This window comes from Phascolarctos cinereus, unplaced genomic scaffold, assembly GCF_003287225.1.
Source record: "Phascolarctos cinereus isolate Bilbo 61053 unplaced genomic scaffold, phaCin_HiC Scaffold_5;HRSCAF=322, whole genome shotgun sequence".
NCBI lineage: Eukaryota > Metazoa > Chordata > Mammalia > Diprotodontia > Phascolarctidae > Phascolarctos > Phascolarctos cinereus.
In genome coordinates, this window is record NW_027555958.1 from 330,381,345 (window position 1) to 330,399,607 (window position 18,263).

The window sequence follows — 18,263 nt, forward strand, 5'->3', positions numbered from 1 at the left end:
TGGAAACACATGTGGTCTTCAGAGCATGGAGTCACTCATCTGGTTGACAAGGCAGGGAGTGGTATCTCACTGTCTTGAGACATCTGTAGAGTCTGAAGGGCTCTGCTCCTGTGTGGGTGGGCCTTTGTGTTGGCTTGGGTGACCAAGATGTCAATACAGCCAGAGGGTACTACGAAGCTACCTCAAGGGACATACAATTTTCATCTCCCTTCTTCCCACCACCACCAGCACTACATCAAGTCCCAGACTTTTCACATTCTTGAGAAAACCTAGCCTAACTTAGATTGGAGGTAAGTGGGGGCAGACCCTGGTAGATACTTGTTCCTATCACAGGCTCCGTGTTCTATGAAGTGGCCAAAAGGATTCAAGGAAATAGCCTGGCTGTTTCAGATATTTAAAACTAACATCTGCTACTTAGCCAGGCAGCTGAATTCACACAGGGATTTTTCTATCGAAGGAGATGATGATGGGGATATCGTGATTGCAGAAGAGCAAGAATTTTGAACCAAATAAATGCCATGGGTCATCAGTCTTCAGTTTTGACGGAGATGCTATCTAAACAGATACCTGGACGTTAGGTAGCATTGCTAAGCTGACCGTTGCTTCTCAGTAACCCCTTTTTATCATTATAGACTTTTAAAGTTTTATTGGTGCTTTTTGTTTTTTTTTTTAATCACAGTCATTTCTGGAAATTCCCATCCCCTCCCTCAGCCTGTAATTGAATCCTCCCTAGTAACAAAGAAAAACATTTAAAACACCCAATACAGTGAGCTTGTCTGACAATAGAGACAACAGTTTGTCCTATTAGACCCCCTCCTTTTTCTTGAGAAGGGCAAGATATATTTCACTGTCTGTTTTCTGGGCTCATTACTGGTTATATTTGCTTTTTTTTTTTAAGTAATTTTATCTTGTAATATGCATCTCAGCTCCATTATGGCAGACTTAGGAATAGCTACCAGGGGAGGTGGTAGAGCAAGACCATATAGAGGGTGAATACGCTGATTTTTAAAATGAATTTTACTAATGGGTTATCTTCATAGTGATCTCTGGAAATTCCCACCCTTACCCTGGATTTCAATCTTGCCTTATAACAAAGAAAAATAGTTGACCTATAACACCCAATACAGTGTCTTTATCTGACAAGGTATACAACATTTTGCCCTAGTAGACCCTCATCATTTTGCTGAGAGGAACGAGGTATAGAGAAGACATCGACCAGGACAGTGAAGGAAAGATTGAGGGAGGGCTTGGCATAAATGGTGGATTAATAAATCTGTTGTTCTTACTGACAAGGTTTCATTGTATTTTGTTATTGTCTTTCTCCTTTTCCATGTTTCTTAGAGTCAGATGGATTTCAGCATTGCCTCTTTGTCCATCCAAGAGCCAAGTGGCACAACCCAGAATGAACCAAGGCAACTGTCCAAAGTCCCTCAGGGTGCCCAGGCCACCAAATCCTCTCAGGGAAACAAAACATCAAGCATGGATGGCCTAGGGTCCATCTGGAAGGAGGAGGAATCCTCTTTCTGGAAGATAAATGCAGAGCGCTCCCGAGTGGAAGGACAAGAGTCGGATTTCCAGTCACTGACCCCTAGCCAGATCAAGTCCATGGAGAAAGGGGAAAAGGTCCCCCCAGGCCACTACCGGCAAGAATCAGTCCCAAAGGACAAGGAGGTGGCCAAAGGGGAAAAACCCAGTGGCCCTTGGCAAGAGAAATTTACTTTCTCCACCCTGAGTGCTGAGAAGGAAAAGGCCAGGTCTGGCCAGTCTTCAGTCAGCTTGCTGGATGATGGCTTCCTCTCTGAGTCTGTGATGAAGCTGTCCTCATCGGGCACCAAAATGGAGGATACAGAAGATGCTTTAATCTCAGAGTCCAAGCCCACACAGGTTAGATGGTCTCCCCCACTTTCTCTTCCTTCATCCGTTTCACACGAAGAAGAGCTAAGTATTGACATGCACACATGCAAACATACACATATACACATCTGTTCTGTTTTTAACAAAGGCAACAGAACAGTAGGGCCAAGCTAGGGTTAGGAGAGCTGGGATTTTGCCCCCAGATTTTACTACTAGCCAAATATAACAAGGTCAACTGTGTGGTCCCTTCTTATCCATGGGCCTGCTTGTCTATAAAATGGGCATTCCCAATATCATCCCATGCCTGTTTCCTAAGGAGTTTTGTGTAGAACATTGGGTAAGGAGGGGGGTAATCTATTGATGTGGAAGCAGAGAAGGTTGGTAAGTATTTTGAGAGCACAACTCTGTGCTAGACACTAAAGGGAGACCATGGAGCTGGAGGTGTTCAATCAATAATGGTGTCCCGAAGAGGAGGCAGAGGGAATGGAGGCAGACATTTAGTTTTATGCAATGTATGTTGCGGTGAATTGAATTAAGTATTTATTGTGAGCAGCATGGTAGAATTGGGGACATCAAGCTGAAATAAGAATGTTGTAATGAATCTATGGGATTTAGATACCTCGGGGGAGTCTTTAGGGATTGGTTAACTCATTATTCCAGAGTGGGGGGTGGTGGTGAGAGGGAAAGATTCCTTTCACTGAAGGGAAGAGAAGCAAAGGAAGGACTTGGGAGAATGAGATGGTCCTACAGGGGAAGGAAACAAGAGGAAAGGCAACCAAGGATCATTGCTTTTGTATTATTTTGCTCTGTGTGTGTGTGTGTGTGTGTGTGTGTGTGTGTGTGTGTGTTTAGACTGTTCTTTGCCAGTTGGGTTGCATTTCTTAAGTTAGAGTTCTAAGCAGAGGAGGCTTAGAACCGTTGAAGTTGGAAGCTTGAGTTCTGCAGCAGCTACCTAGCCTTCCTTGTTTGCTTTGTGTTCCACTTTGTAAGCTGCATTGTTCTGCAAGAAACAAAGTAATGAATGAAGTTAGGTGTGGTTCCGTGAAGTCTTTCTACTGAAAAGGGATTTCTCTGCACAAACACTTTCAGCAGTCACCTCACTTAGAATTTTCTTTCTACAGCATTGAGCTAAGTGAAGAGCTCCTAAGGACCATAGCAGTCATTCTTTTTCTTCATTTAGTGTTGTTTTTTTTTTTTAGAGGATGTCTGTGATTTCCTCTTCAGAATCTCTCCATTGGAAGGGTCCTCAGAGATTATCTGGTCCACCCTGTATCTCAATTAGAATCCTTCCTGCTGCCATATACTTGACAAGCAGCCATCCACTGCTTGCTTAGAGACTTTTAGTGAAAGAGAGTAGAGGTCCATTATCTCCTGAGGCAGCCCATTCCACTTTGGATAGATCTTATTCTTAGCAAGTATTCTCTTACATTAGAGTTACTCCATGTAACTTCGACTTCGTTACCAGTTGTATCCTCTAGAGTAAGGCAGAAAAAGTCTGATCCCTTTTCCTTTCCTCCATTTTTTTTTTGTGGGGAGTCTGGGTCTCCCTATCTTACTTAGGCTGAGATCACAGTGGCTACTCCCTACCTCACTGCCAATTTGGCACTGAAATTTTCACCTGCTCTGTTTTTGACCTGGGCCCGTTTACCTCTCCATAAGCAGCCTAATGGTCCCCATTCACAGGAGCTCACCATAGTAATTCTGACCTTGGTGCCAACGCCCTTTAACTTTAGCCCTACTGCTGCTCAGAACTCAAGAGCTCAAGAGATCCATGACTCTCCGCCTGCTCCATAGAAGAGATAGCAGGCATGCTCCCCTCCCCAGCTGATCTCTTTTCTACATAACAACCCTTTAGATGCTTGAAGACAACTATCCTGTCTCAGAATCTTCTCTATTCCTGACAAAACACCCTCAGTTCTTTCCACTCATCCCCATGACCTTGAGACCCTTTGCCTCCTGGTCACCTTTTCCTGAATGTTCTCCAGTTTATCAATATCCTTCCTAAAATGTGACAGGTATAACTGGACACAGTATCCCAGATGTGGTCTAAGGCAGAGTCAATGGGGCTATTACTCCTCTTTCTCTGGACTGTTATTCCAACCTAAGATTACATTTGTTTTTCTTTTGGCTACAGCATCATACTATTGATTATTGCTGTACTTGGGATATCTAGTCCTAGAAAGTAGAAAAGGGATAGGAAGTTGAAAACCTGCTTAACTGGAAACTGAAGAGGAATGATAGTCGTGTTACTAACTTTGGGCATTTGCTGAACTCCCAGAGTTGCCAGAAGTGGTAGTCAGACCACTTCCTTCCATGTTGTGCTCCTCAGTAATGGCCAAGCTTTGAAAAAGCCACATGAAAGCCATGGTTGTCCTTTGGTTCTCCATCATGGGATCATGTGGCAACCAGGGTGAGGGTGTTTGGTCTAGGGGCAGAGCCCAGTATGCTATTCCTGGCTGTCCCTACTGTTAATTTACTGGGTGACTTGGAGACTGGCCTTCTTGTCCCTACATATGTTGTCGATAGAGCTGCCAGTGTTCTTGACCATCAGGGTCAACAAACAACAAAACAAAACCCCGACTTGACAGTGAGTGTTGCTTCTGTTTTCCTATGAGGCCTCTTCTGTTCTCATTTTATCATATAACCTTCTGGTTGGCACAGCCTCCAAATCTGTAATTCTCTTCTCCTGACTACTACTTCCTTCTGAGTCAACAAGGTAGAGAAATGGCTCATGAAATGCCCTCTACAGCATACTTTCTAGGTGGGCATCCACTTCCCCTGCTGGGGAACTCATCCCTTCATTAGGCAACTCATTCTGGTTTTGGACAGACCCCATTCTATCAGCCAGTCAATCAGTAAACATTTGTTTAGTGCTTGCTGTGTGCCAGGCATTATGCTAAGCACTGGGCATACAAAGAAAGCCAAAAGAAAGTCCGAGCCCTCGAAGAGCACATAATACAGTGGGGGAGGAAAAAAGTTCTTCCTTTTGTTGAGTCAAATGTGACTTCTGTTCATTTGTCTTGGTTCTGCCTTCTACATACATGTAATTTCTCTGCCTTGTGAGAACCTTACACATATTTGAAGATAACTATTATGTGCCCCTTCTTACCTTCTCCACTCATGTCTTCTCTTCTATAAACTATCTATAACAACATCCATAAACTATTAATATCTATATAACTTCAGTAACTATAGTTAATACAGTAACTCCTCATATCATATGATTTCCAGACTTCTCGCTTTCCTTGTGACCCTCCTCTGGACACACTCTCATTTCTCAATGTCCCTCTAAAAATGTAATCTCAAGAGCCAAACATAATACTCCAGATATGATCTGACCCATGTAGCAGCAACCAAGTACAGAGTCCAGTGGGACCGTTAAATTCATTCAGTTCAGCAGACATCAAGTACCTACCATAAGGAATGAATTGTGCCCTAGACCACGCTAAAATGTTGCCTCCTTTTCTCTGGATACAAAACTTTTATCTGTGTAGCTTTGGATTATGTCAGTCTTTTTGGTGGCCATATTCAATTCATTAAGTACTTACTATTTGTCAGGCACTGTTCTAGGTGTTGTCCAAATATTCATCTTACAGGTGGAAAGGGTCCTGAACTTATAGTCATGGGAGCTGAGCTTGAGTCTCAGCTCTGCCCTTTACTTCCTACATGGCTTTGGGTTAAGTATGTAACCTTTCAGGGTTCCAGTGTCCTCACTGTTCTATGGCTGTGTATATCAGCATCTTCATGTCTAAGGGCAGGGGGAAGGCTTCAAAGGAAGATTGTCTCAGGTGGTGAACTTTTCAAAAAGGTGTGGGAAGAATGATCTGGAGATTCAAACTGAGACTTTGGGCTCCCACCCTAGAATGAGTGCCAATATACCATATTGCCTCCTACTAAGTCAACAAGCATTTATTAGGTGTCTGCTCAAATTCTGTGCTAAGTACTGAGGATACAAAGAAAGGCAAAAGACAGCCCCTGCCCTCAAGGATCTCACTATCTAATGGGGGAGTTGATGGGCAAATAAAAATGTATGGAAGGAGCTATGGACAAGATAAATAGGAAACTGTCAACTGAGGGAAGGCACTGGAATTAAGAGGGATTCTGGCAGACTTCCTGTAGAAGGTGAGATTTTAGCTGGGACTTGAAAGAAGCCAAGAAGCAGAAATGAAGAGAGAGAGATTTGCATACATGGGGAATCCCTGGAGCCTGGAAATGGAGTGTTTGAGGGACAGCCAGGAGTCCAGTGTCACTGAATCGAAGAGTATATGTTGGGGAGTAAGGTGTAAGAAAACTGGAAAGGTAGAAGGGGATAGGAAATGAAGGGCTTTGAATTCCAAACAGAGCATTGTGTATTTGATCCTGGAGGTGACAGGGAGCCACTGGATTTATTGAATAGGGGAGCAACATGGTTGGACCTGCACTTTAGGAAAGTCACTTTGGCAGCTGAATGGAAGATGGACTGGAGTGCCCAGAGACTCTCAGTAGGCTGACAAACCATCAGGCTATTGTAATAGTCCAGGCGTGAGGTGGTGCGGGCCTGCTCCAGGGTGGCGACAGTATTAGAGGAACTATATATGAGGTGTTTTTGGAAAAAGTTTTGACGGTGAAATCTAAAGGCCTTGGCAACCAATTCTATATGGGGATGAGACACAATGAGGAGTTGAGGATGATACTCAGATTGTGAGCCTGGGGGACTGGGAGGATCATTGCCCACTGCCCTGAGTAGTGAGAGGGAAGTTTGGAAAAGAGGAGGGTTTAGGAGGAAAGATAATGAATTCGGTTGGACATGTTGAGTTTAACTGGACATCCAGTTCAAGATGCCTGAAATGTTATCTTTGGTTTTGGCTTATTCTTAGCCTCCCAAGGTTTCTTTGAATCCTGATGTTGTCATCTGCTGTTTCCTTCCCAGCTTTACTATGTTGAAACATTTAAAAAATATTTCCACTTCAAATGGTTCATTTTTTTAAAACGGTACTTAAGGATAATAAATTATCTGAAAAATTCACTTGCATGGAACTCTTAGCTCATTCCCAAGAATACTAGATCAGTGGAGTGGTTGCCACCATCTGTATGCTGAGACACAGTGGAATGGGTAGAGTGAAGTTTCATGAAGTAGGTGGGAGAAAGCAATATTACAAAGGAGGGAAGGAACTTGGCTTAGTAGAGCTAAGGGTGTGAGAAGGGCACTCAGTTTGGTGAATAGGTTAAGTGACTTGCCCAAGGTCACACAGCTAGTAAGTGTCAAAGGCCAGATTTGAACTCCGGAAGAGGAGTCTTCCTGATTCCAAGCCCTGCACTCTATCCACTTCACCACATAGCTGCCCTGTTTCAATGCTATATAAATGTAAATTGAATTGGCCCCTCCAGGTGCTCATCTACCAGTATAAATCCTAATGCATCCACACCTTCATGAGGTTCCATCATCAAACATGTTCATTAGATGGGGCCAAGTTTTTAGTGATAATGTCTTCCAAACTGAACTTGGCTGATTTTTGGACTCTATTCCAGTCCTCAAAGCCTTTCTGGCCTGGTAGGATCTCCCAGAGCTTATACTGCCACTACCTAAACCTAAAGTCTCCAGGGTTCCACCATGATGAGGCACTGGAGTAAGAAGCATTGGAGCATGGGTATAAGGATACTTTGCTAACAATCACACATCAGGACTGAGAAATCCAATGGAGAGTCATCTCCCTGAAATTAGTCTGAAATACTGTATATTTTCCCAACAATATTGTTTTTGTCCAAAATGTCTCTAAAACTCCTCTATTGGAATTGCCTTCAAGATCTGCCACTGTTTCTCTTGACAACCTTCAGTGGTAGAATGAGTCATTTGGAGTAGTCTAGGTAACACCTCCTTTCTTTTGTTCCACTTGGGGGTTTATGGAGCATAACCTGGTAAATGTCACCAATCCTGTTATGTGGATTTTGGGTTCATGTTCCCTAACCTCAGCTGGGCCCCTACTTGCATGAAGGTCTTTTTATTCTTCATTTCAAAATTCTTCTGTATTTTCAACTCATCCTTTTCTTCTTACTTTCTCAATGAGAAGCCTTCTTTCTGAGGCTTCCCTTGTCGATCTTATCCTTTATCTCTTGTTCTTAGACCCTGCTCCATCAATTAGCCCCTTGATTACCTCTTCAGTCTCTCCCTTTCTGTTGACCCCTTTCTGCCTAGATCTACTTGGTGTACACAAACCACATACACACACACACCTCCTCACCCTAGCCTATCATCTACTTGAACTACTCTTTTAAGAAGTGTAAGGAAAAATGTCTATGCTGGAGGCTTCCAATCCTTCTACCCACTCACTCCTTAACACCTTGTCATCTGGCTTCTTGCCCTTACCACTTGGCTGAGACTATTCCTTTGAAGGTCTCCAATAACCAAGTCCGATCATCTTTTTTCAGTCCTCAGCCTACTTGACACCCGAATTTTTGCTCAAGCTGGTTGCTTCCCCTGGAATGCTTTTCACATCATCTTCATCTGTTGAAATCCCAACTGTCCTTCATAAAGGAAGTGGCATTTGGATTGGGCCTTGGAGTTTTCCTTGATCTCACCATACTGGAGTGTTTTCTTCCTCTTTTAAATTCTTATGTCTTTGTGTGTGTCACTTAGCATAATTTGCCTTGTGTTATATTTATTCACGTGCATGTCTTCTCTCCCCTGAGTAGAAAAGTCTTTGAGGACGGGAGATGTTTATTACTTTTCTTTGTTACTACTGTAGCCCCTAGGATAGTACTTTGCATAGAATAGGCACTATGTATTGATTGATTGAAAGAATGAATTGTTGAATGAGAAAGCTAGGTAACTGTATTTGATCAAAAATAAGGTGTGATGAAGTGATGAGAATGATTTTCTTGTGTGGCTTACGAACTCTCTCTAAAGGCAGATGTAAGAGAATTTCCAGAAATATCTGGAGTGTTGTTAGAATAAGTGAGTACTGGGGTGGCTAAATGGCATAGTGGATAGAGCTCCAGCCTTGAAGTCAGGAGGGCCTGAGTTCAAATCCGGTCTCAGACACACAACACACAACATGTACTAGCTGTGTGACCCTGGGCAAGTCACTTAACCCCAAATGCCCAGGAAAAAGCAAAAAAAAAAAGTGAGTAGCTACCCAGAGTATCTATTTTGGGGAACACTCACTTGGATATATATATATATATTGTTTTGTTAATCTTTGGTCACATTCTAATTTGTGTGAGAAAGCCCTTGAGAATTTCCACTGGGGTGGGAAAGCAATTAAAATGGACAGTAATTCTGAAATGAAGGAAGAACTCTGGGCAAAATGTGCTTCTCTGCCTCCTGAAGACCTACACTTGGTCTTCAGATGCCTGGTGTTGAGAAGTGTTGAGAAGGAGTGCCCAGCCCAGTTCCAAAATGTCCCAGGATCATGTTTAGATCTGAAAAACTTTACAAAAATGATAGCAGCTTCAGACTTCTCGGATAGCCTGTCTATACAAATTATTCCTTTAAATTGGGCTTCTTTGTTTCAAGTGAGTTTTCCTTGACCCTAAGGATGCTCTTAGTTTAGAGATAGTCATTTAGTTTCCTTCAAATGATACAAACTTCCCTATCTTTTGCCCCTCCCATTGTGAAGATTACTTGTGCTATCAGAAAGAAAGCCTTTAAGATTGTGTGTGTGTGTATGCGTGTGATGATTCAACATGTCCTTGTCTTCCTAGTCACTGTTTTATTTATTCTTTCCCTTCCTCTAGGCTATTTCTTATATGGATAAATCCAAAGCTGATGTGCTCACAGATGTCATTAAGGAGGAAGGGAGGGAATGCTGGATGCTGGCAGAATCAAGCCAGCCTGTACTTAATTTTGTTTAATTTTCTAGTTCCAAGCAATGGGGTAAATTGAGGTCAGGGAGATTCTGAGAAGGAAGCAAGCACTCTCATTTGGGTCATACTAAATGAGATGCTGTATTTAGAATTTGCTTCACTTGAAAAAAAAAGCTCACTTGTCTTTTTTTTCCCCCCCCCCTACAGCTCAATACAAGTAATGTCATCTTAAAGACGGGATTTGATTTTCTGGACAACTGGTAAAATGAAACAAAACCAAGAACCCCAAAACTTTTTTCCCCAAAGCGTCACGCTGGAGAAGCAGGATAAAGAAAAGGGCAACTTTTTCCCCCAGTGTCTTTCAATTTTCCTAGCTTTTGTGAACTTTTTTCTTAATAATTTGAAACTATTCAATGTTGCCTTGTCTAGATGTTACCATTTGTTATAAGATCAGGCACATTTTTTTTTTGGTGATTGATAATGACAGCTTTTAATTTAGAATTTTTTAAAGCCTGCTACAAGCTGATTAAATATTATAGGGGAATCTTCTGTCTCAAGCTCCACCAAATTCTCTTCTCCTCACCTGTATCTCTCCCCTCCCCCCCCAAAATACTTATTTGTGAATATTTCATGTAGAAAAACTACAAAAGCAGACTGTCTTCTACAACCTCTTTTTATTGAAGAGATCAACTCTTTTCTTTACAATGGTTTCCTTGGCTAAAAGGCTCTGACATCTCAGCAGCAATCATGTCGAGATTTACTTCTCTTCAAATAACTCGCCAGACACTGCCAAGCTGTGCAGGCGGTCTAGTCCTCAATCAACAATTCCCTGTTGGTACCGGCCTTGATCCTCCTGGCAGTCCTAGAAACCAGTGCATTGGTACAAGTCAAAGAAAATAAGGTTGTTATCATGCTGCCCTAATACAGATCAATACCGTGGATGGCTTCTTTTTTTAAAATTGCATGCTTAAAGTTTTGTATTAACCTTGTATTATTTCATATCTATTTTAGCAGCTGTCTCAAAGCTACACCTTACTTGAGTTTTGTACCAGTTTCTTCTTCGAAGAGCTTTGTTCCTTATGTGTCCCTGGTGATTCCTTATCTAGGTAGGAATGTGGAAACTATGTCAGTCATTACTGGATAATGGGCTATTCTGATTGGTTGTCTAGAACCCGGTGGGACACTGGTTGATGAACCAAGTTTCTCTGTTCTAAAAGATTCAAAGACTGCTTACTCCAACAAATAGCCTGCCTTGCCATGTGTTCCTCCCAGAATACACCAGGCATTCCTCCCCACCATCGGCAGAAATGGAGGTGTAATATCACCACTAACCTAGCCATCCTGGAGAACTTTGGGATTCTGATGTGATGGCAAGGGACCTTCCTGGGGCTGAGACTGCCTTCCCAGGACTTTCCTTGCTTGCTGTACAACCACTAACTTTTGCTGGAGAACTCCAGTCCTATTCAGTTAGCTTACCACATTAGATATAGCTCCCATGGAAGGGGACATACACATAGAGCCTTCCTTGTAAACTGCGACTGTGGTGTTGCCTCTGGCATCTCCTGTCCACATGCGGGTGCTGGGACAAATTCTAATGCAGCACGATTCACACACTGCCTCTCACTGTGTCCTCCTCACCTGAAGCCTTAATTTCCCTGAGCCTTTGCCAGTGAATGCTTGGCTCCAGTATCAGAGCGTGTGCCTGTTAGAATTTGAGGGGGTATACAAGGGTGGGGTGGGATGGGTGGGTCTTTTTTTGTTTATAGGACTTCATTAAAAGGTTCTCAGAATGTTGGTCTTTTTTTTTCCCCATCTCTCCAAAGACACATGGCAACTACTTTATTTTTTAAAGGAGAGTTTCTGCCAAAGTAGCATCCTGGCCAGCTATTGGGTTGGGCCCAGCCAATGGCTTCAAGTCTGTGAACCACACTTGGGCCCCTTGGGGCTTGGCATTTTAAGCTCCTCACTGTGTCAGAGGGGAGGAATACAGCTTGGCAAATACAGGTTTTTTCTGCACTTAAGTATGGTTGATCTTTAAAAGGAAAAAAAATTCTAGCTTTCTGAGTTACAGGGGGAAAAAAGTTCTTAAAATTCCTGAGCTAGGGTCTTGCTTTTTCAGCCAAGAGTGCTTGATAGAGGAGCAGTAAAGGAATGATATATTTGACCATCTATTGACCATCTGGTCCCATTTTCACAATGGGAGCTCCTCAAAGCCTGCTGACAACCTAGCCACTCCCATCTCAGCAAGAAACTGAGTCTGGTTTATAATGGCCTAGAAAGTAACTTTTTTTTAAGAGATTGATTTAAGCTTGCTTTAAATTATGCTTCTTGGGGGCAGAGATCTGGGGGCCCTGATAGATGAATTTGCTTTCTTTTGGGGAGATAACTGTTATTTTGTCCAAATCAGCCATTTCCCTAAGGGGGATGGGGGCAGCTCCTTAAAGCTCTATTATTTAGACATATTAAACGTCTTCATCCTATGTAGTGTTCAATCTAGGGCTAGGTTTCCTCTAATTTACAGTGCAGTAAAAATTTCATGCTTAAAAAATTCTTAATAGCACAACCCTTTGAGGTTATTTTTTTTTTAATTAAAGGAAACCAGGGAGAGATTATTTCAGTTTTTATTGAGTGAGAGGTAGCAGGGTATGGTGTGGAATGGACAGTCAGTTGGCCATGAGCTGTGTGCCTGTCAACAAATTCTTTAACTTCCCAGGGCCTTAGTTTTCACATTTGTAAAATGGGCTCATAACACTTTTTCTTGCCCACCTCATAGGGTAGCTATGACAAAAAAAAAGCCCTATGCATGAAAGTTCTTTATAAGCAGCAAAAATACTATATACTTGCAAAGCACAATTATTGATTTTTTTACCTGCTTTGGACAAGTATTGTGAAAGAATAATGGAAGGCTCAAGGGGAAAATTCCTATGGCTATCTAATGTTCCCCAGACACATCAAATTTCAGGGAATTACGGGAGGCCTCAGGTCATGTCCTTTACTAAAAGGACAATATGAATCACTAAGAGATTGTTTTAATCCTTGGGACTAAACTCCAGCATACAGAGAATATCTTTATACTTCTCCCATGATAGTCAATGATGCTCCACTTCCAAAGAGAAGAAAATTGAGGCTCAGCTTTGCCATGTACTCTTCCCTAGAGTGGGCCATCAAAACAGGCATTTTTATTTAAAACAAAATTTTCCACTGCAGAGTGCACAGCTAGAGTTCCTCCCTGCATTCTTTACCCTTAGGATTCAACTCAAGGATTTCAAGTAATGCTTTAGGTGACAGCATCTTTTTAATTTCCCTCAAGCAGGATGGAAAGCTGTGATTCTTCTCAGAATGGCATGGTTTCCCCTGTCTTCTTTTCCCTTCCCCCCACCATTGCCCCACTGAGGGTTTCTCCCTTTGGAATGCTGGGAGTTCTAGACACATTGGGAGCAGCTGGTAGAGCATGAGGCAGCCTTGTCAGTCACCCCAGCTGGCTTTCCAGCCTCCGTCCTGACAGCACAACCTAAGGCCTTGTCTGTGGTTTGATGCTTTTCCCTTTCTTTGATATGCATTTTCAAAAGACAGATTCTTACTGACAACTTGTACTTGGTCATGTTTTATATTAATAACCTTTAATAAAGTCATTTTAAATAGATTGTGTGTATATTCTTCACCTCCATTTTTATGGAAATGCTCTAGGAGCCCGTTTTGGAATTTCAGTCGTCAAAGAAGAGGAAAGGCTTAGCACTAATTAAAAGTATCCTTGAATCTTCTCTGGGAAATAGTCTTCATGCAGTTAGTTACAAGACTGGTCATTTGGATGGCTGTGTGTATGGTCAAGGGAGAAGTATGACCAACAATAACACTATATACAGCAGCAGGAAAGAACAGGCTCTGTCTTACATGACATACAGTCCTTTAGGGAAAATCTCTTCCATGCTGAAAGTCCTGGACAAAGTAGATCATTGTATTTTGATGTGACCCAACAGATGAAATGCTGTTTCCCATTTAGATCTCTGGATTAGTCTACTTCAAGCTGATCTTCAGTGAAAAAAAAAAAAGCAAAACAAACCACCTACATAAGTCTTGTTTCATTTGTTAACAGTGCTAGTGGTAAGTGGCTAGTTACCTAATAAGGAGTGACATTTCTATATTCCCACCCTCTATGTCAAGCAGTTGTTGTATTGTTTTTTAATAAATAAACCCGAATGTATTAAAGTGCAGTGGAATTCTTTCCATTGGACTTGGAGCCAGGAAGATCTGGGTTCAAATCCTGCCTCAAAGACTTACTAGCTGAGTGATCCAGGGCAAATCACTTGATCTTTCTGGGCCTCAGTTTCCTCATCTGTAGAATGAGGCTGTCCATATGATCCAGCATCAATGACTGTCTAGCATCAAACTTATGGATACAGCAATTGATGGCCTCTCTGTGGAAATCTTCCTCATTCGGTAATTCAACAAACACGTACACACTTATGTGCATCTCACTGTACCAAGTGATGGAGATTTGCCACGCACTGAAAAATTCATTAAGACATGACTAACCATCAGTAAGAGGTCATGAGCCTCTGGTCCTCAGAAATCAGATCTATCCATCCATCTCTCTATCTGCATATCTAAGTGTAGAGTTGACAGTAATATTTTCAAAGACTTTACAAGCAAATGAGAACACAAGCTCTGAAGTTCCAAGATATGATCTGAGCAACAGACTATATCTATCTACACACATATATACATACACACATATAATCACATATATAAACAATATAATCTATACCATTTATATGACATAACATACTTCTATGTATATATATGAGTATGCATGTACATGTTTGTAAATACATACATGTACAGACACATACTGTTGCTAACACCATATCTCGGAACATGACCAAAGCTCATGCTCTGTTTGCTCAGAAAGTCTTTGAGGACCTTAGTGTCAAATCCACACCAAACTGAGGTATTGGTAAGATAGTACTTGCCCTCAAGGAATTTTTTTCTGCTAACAGGTGCAGTTCAACAAATACTCATTGAGCCACTGAGATAGCAAGCCAGTATGCTAAGCACTTTGGGGCATAGAATGGTAAGATACAGGTTCATTCCCTTAAGGACCTTTTTCTCAGAGACAAAATACATACACAAATTATAATAACCCAAGATAGAATATGGTAAGTGCCATAAGAGAGGCTGGATTGTTACAGAAGATGAAGGAAATGGTATAAATTTGGGGAAACAGGAAAATGCTTCATGAAAAGTCACATTTGAGATGAGTTTTGAGTAATGGGTAAGGTTTCAACAGGTAGAACAGAATGAACAAACATGCAGGGGTGGGAAAGATGTATTTTTAGGGAACAGTGATTAGTTTGGGTGGAGCAGAGAGTAGATGTAATTAGAGATTAAATTGCAAAGATAGGTTGGGGCCTAATGTGGAGGACCTTATGTAGTTTGGACTTGATACAAAATGGAGATCTATTGAAGACTTTTGACTAGGGAAATGACATACTTTAGACAGATTAATCTGGCAAGGAAGGGAAAAAATACTTTTTCAGATAGAAATGAAATACATCCATTACGTGGTTAATGATCAATTTCCCTCACCACTTAGTACTCTCGGTTAGCTAGCATTTGCAGTATATTGTGCTTTAAAGTACATGAAATGATTTCTTACCTGTCTTACCTGATCCACACACACATTTAATCTGTGTTTGAATGTGCTGTTTTAATATACTCCACCTATTCATGGTCTTTTTGAAATACATTATGAACATTAAAAATAACATTTCCACAGCACTATTTTAAAAGCCCTTTCCATAGACTAAGTAGATCGGGTTTGCTATCTACTACACTTACCTTTCTTAGATTGAGACTCCTTTATTTAGCTTCATGTTTAATGTTAGTCAAAAGTAGCTTTTGGGGGCAGCTAGGTGGAGCAGTGAATAGAGCTCTGGCCATGGAGTCAGAAGGACCTGAGTTCAAATCCAGCCTCAGACACTTAACATTTACTAGCTGTGTGACCTTGGGCAAGTCACTTAACCCCATTGCCTCACCAAAAAGCAAAAAAAAAAAAAAGACAAAAGTAGCCTTTGACCAATTTTTTTTTTTTGTTATTTGGACCTGTCTGATGACAGTTCATCTGACTGTGTAATTATAGAATCAGAGTTTCAACTGAATGGGACCTTAAAGGCAGTTCCACACCCGCCCTCATTTACACCGCTTCAATTCCCCAGGACTTTGTAGAGGAAAGCCCATGGGCATTGAACCAGTGAGTTCTGCCCCTGGAGAGAAAACAGTCAAGGCTCCTCTATAACTCAAGTGTTCACTAACCCACACCTCCAGATGGGTCTGAGAGGCAAGAAGAATGATAGAATCTCAGAATTAGAAGAGATTTTAGAAATCATCTAGTCTGTCTCCATCCCTCATTTTTTAGATAAGAAACAGGTCCAGGGGTGACTTGCCTAAGGTCCTAGATAGTTGATAACAGAGTCAGTATGGCTGGAAAGAAATCAATTTTGAAAAGAAAGGTTGGTGCCAGGTTGTGAATGAAGGGTCTTAAAAGTGAAACAGGTGTTTATATTTGATTCTAATGGCAGCAGGGAACCATAGAGGTTTATTGAGGGAGTGACATGGTCAGATCTTCACTTTAGGAAAATCACTTTTGCAGCTATATGGAGGACAGATTAGGAGCTTGAGAGATTTGAGGATGGTGCTAAGAGTAGGGGGGCTAGGTGAAATGGAATCTCATGTTTCTTTTTTGTATTTCCCATCAGGTGTTAAGTGAGCTGGTCTAAGCTTACCTTTTCCCCCCCTCTATTGTTTATTTTGAGTAGCATTCTCCATTAAAGATTGCAGCATCATGTAGGCCAGGTATGTATCATTTTGTATGTGTATCCCCGGACTTAGTTTAGTATCTGATGCACAGTAGGCATTTAATAAATATTGGTTGAAATTATTAAATAATACATATAAAACATTTTGTAAATCTTATAATGCTATATAAATTTAACACCACTGGGTGGTGCTGCAGAAGGTACGCAATCCTTTCTGCTCCCTCCTACCTTCTGAAAGGACAGAGCTAAATCTTATCCAGGCCTCCTTTCTTTCTTTCTCACATTCTGTAGGCTGTAGATTTAATCAGCCATACTTTGTTACAAAAGTTAGTTCACTTTTAGCCTATGGGAAACATGTTGTTTATTGTTCAGTTGTTTCACTCATGTCAGACTCTTCAAGACCTCATTTGGGGTTTTCTTGGCAAAGATACTGGAGTGGTTTGCCATTTCCTTCTCCAGCTCATTTTACAAATGAGGAAACTGAGGCGAATAGGGTTAAATGACTTGCCCAGGGTCACATAGCTGACATCTGAAGCCAGATTTGAACTCACCAAGATGAGTCTTCCAGATTTCAGGCCTGGCCCTTTATCCCCTATGCTACCTAGCTACTCACTCACCCTCCCCAACAACATGACCAACATAATGTTCCCCTCAAATCCACTTTGTCCCTTTCTCTATTATTTTATGGAGTTTATATCAGATGAAAAGAATTAGCACAATTGCACTAGCACAGAACTCCCAGTTAGTAAAATCCCTGACATGTAGACAGAGGTTGGCTCACTGTCCTCATTTAAAATTTATGTTTTTCTAGCTAACCTCTTCTTAACATTCAAGGCAAAATCAGTTTAGAGAAAGCAAGCAGGTGAAAAAAGTGAGCAATACCTGTTACTGGACAGGTATGGGGAGAAGAAATTTCGAGGCCGCGTGTGACCTTCTAGGTCCTCAGGTACACAGCCTTTTGATTGAGTCCAAGTTTTACAGAACACATCCTTTTATTAAGGGGATTTGTTCTGTGAAGTTTGGATTCAGTCAAAGGGCTACAGCTGAGAAGCTAGAAGGTCACGTGTGGCCTCGAGGCCCGCAGGTTCCCCACCCCTGGAGTAGACCTTTTGGAACTTTCCTCAGATCCTTAACAAGCAAGTCCAGTGAACGGATTCAGTCAGCTCTTTCTGCCTCGATGCTAGCAGGGGCCCAAGGGCCTATCTCTGTCTTTCTTTCCCTTCTCTATCACAGCCTGTTACCTCTGTAACTTTGATCGGCTTAAATTCTAGACAGGACTGGGGGTTTCTCCTCATTCACTAATGCTACTGCTTAGCTCACAAAATCCTCACTCCTTTTCATTCTGTTCTCTTGTAGACTGTGTCTTTCAAAAACCCCAGACATGACTCAAGTCTGCCTACCAACTCAAAAGATTATTATATTCACAAAATCTCACTCAGGTTTGAATGAGAACTTCTGTCCCTCTTAGACACAGATCCCTGTAGCCAGTCAATTCTCAAAAGACCACTACATAAACATCAGTTATCCTTACTATTTACAAGGACTTTTCCCTTAATTTATTTTCCAATTCAGTTCAGCATTTATTAGGTACCTTCTACATGACAGGTACTCTGCTAAGCGCTTTACAGTTATAATCTGTCTATATTATATAATTTATAAGTTATGTACTTTATTACATAATTTGTAAGTTATATAAGTTATAAGTTGTAATAATTTGATCCTCACAAGAACCCTGAGAGGTAGGGGCCATTATTATCCCCATTTTATAGTTGAGGAAACTGAGGCAGACAGAAGTTAAGTGACTTGCCCAAG

The 18,263-nt window shown here is 41.5% G+C and overlaps 1 protein-coding gene across 2 annotated transcripts in view; it reads left to right on the plus strand.

Annotated features, from left to right (window-relative positions):
* CUNH1orf198 (chromosome unknown C1orf198 homolog) overlaps positions 1–13,279 on the plus strand; it is a 49,954-nt gene extending 36,675 nt beyond the window's left edge. For both annotated transcript variants that reach the window (XM_078156222.1, XM_021000436.2), the window contains exons 3-4: positions 1,342–1,884; positions 9,844–13,279. In XM_078156222.1, the coding sequence (XP_078012348.1) occupies positions 1,342–1,884; positions 9,844–9,900 (600 nt within the window). In that variant the 3' untranslated portion in view covers positions 9,901–13,279. The remainder of the gene's footprint in view (positions 1–1,341; positions 1,885–9,843) is intronic.
* The last annotated feature ends 4,984 nt before the right edge of the window (positions 13,280–18,263 follow it).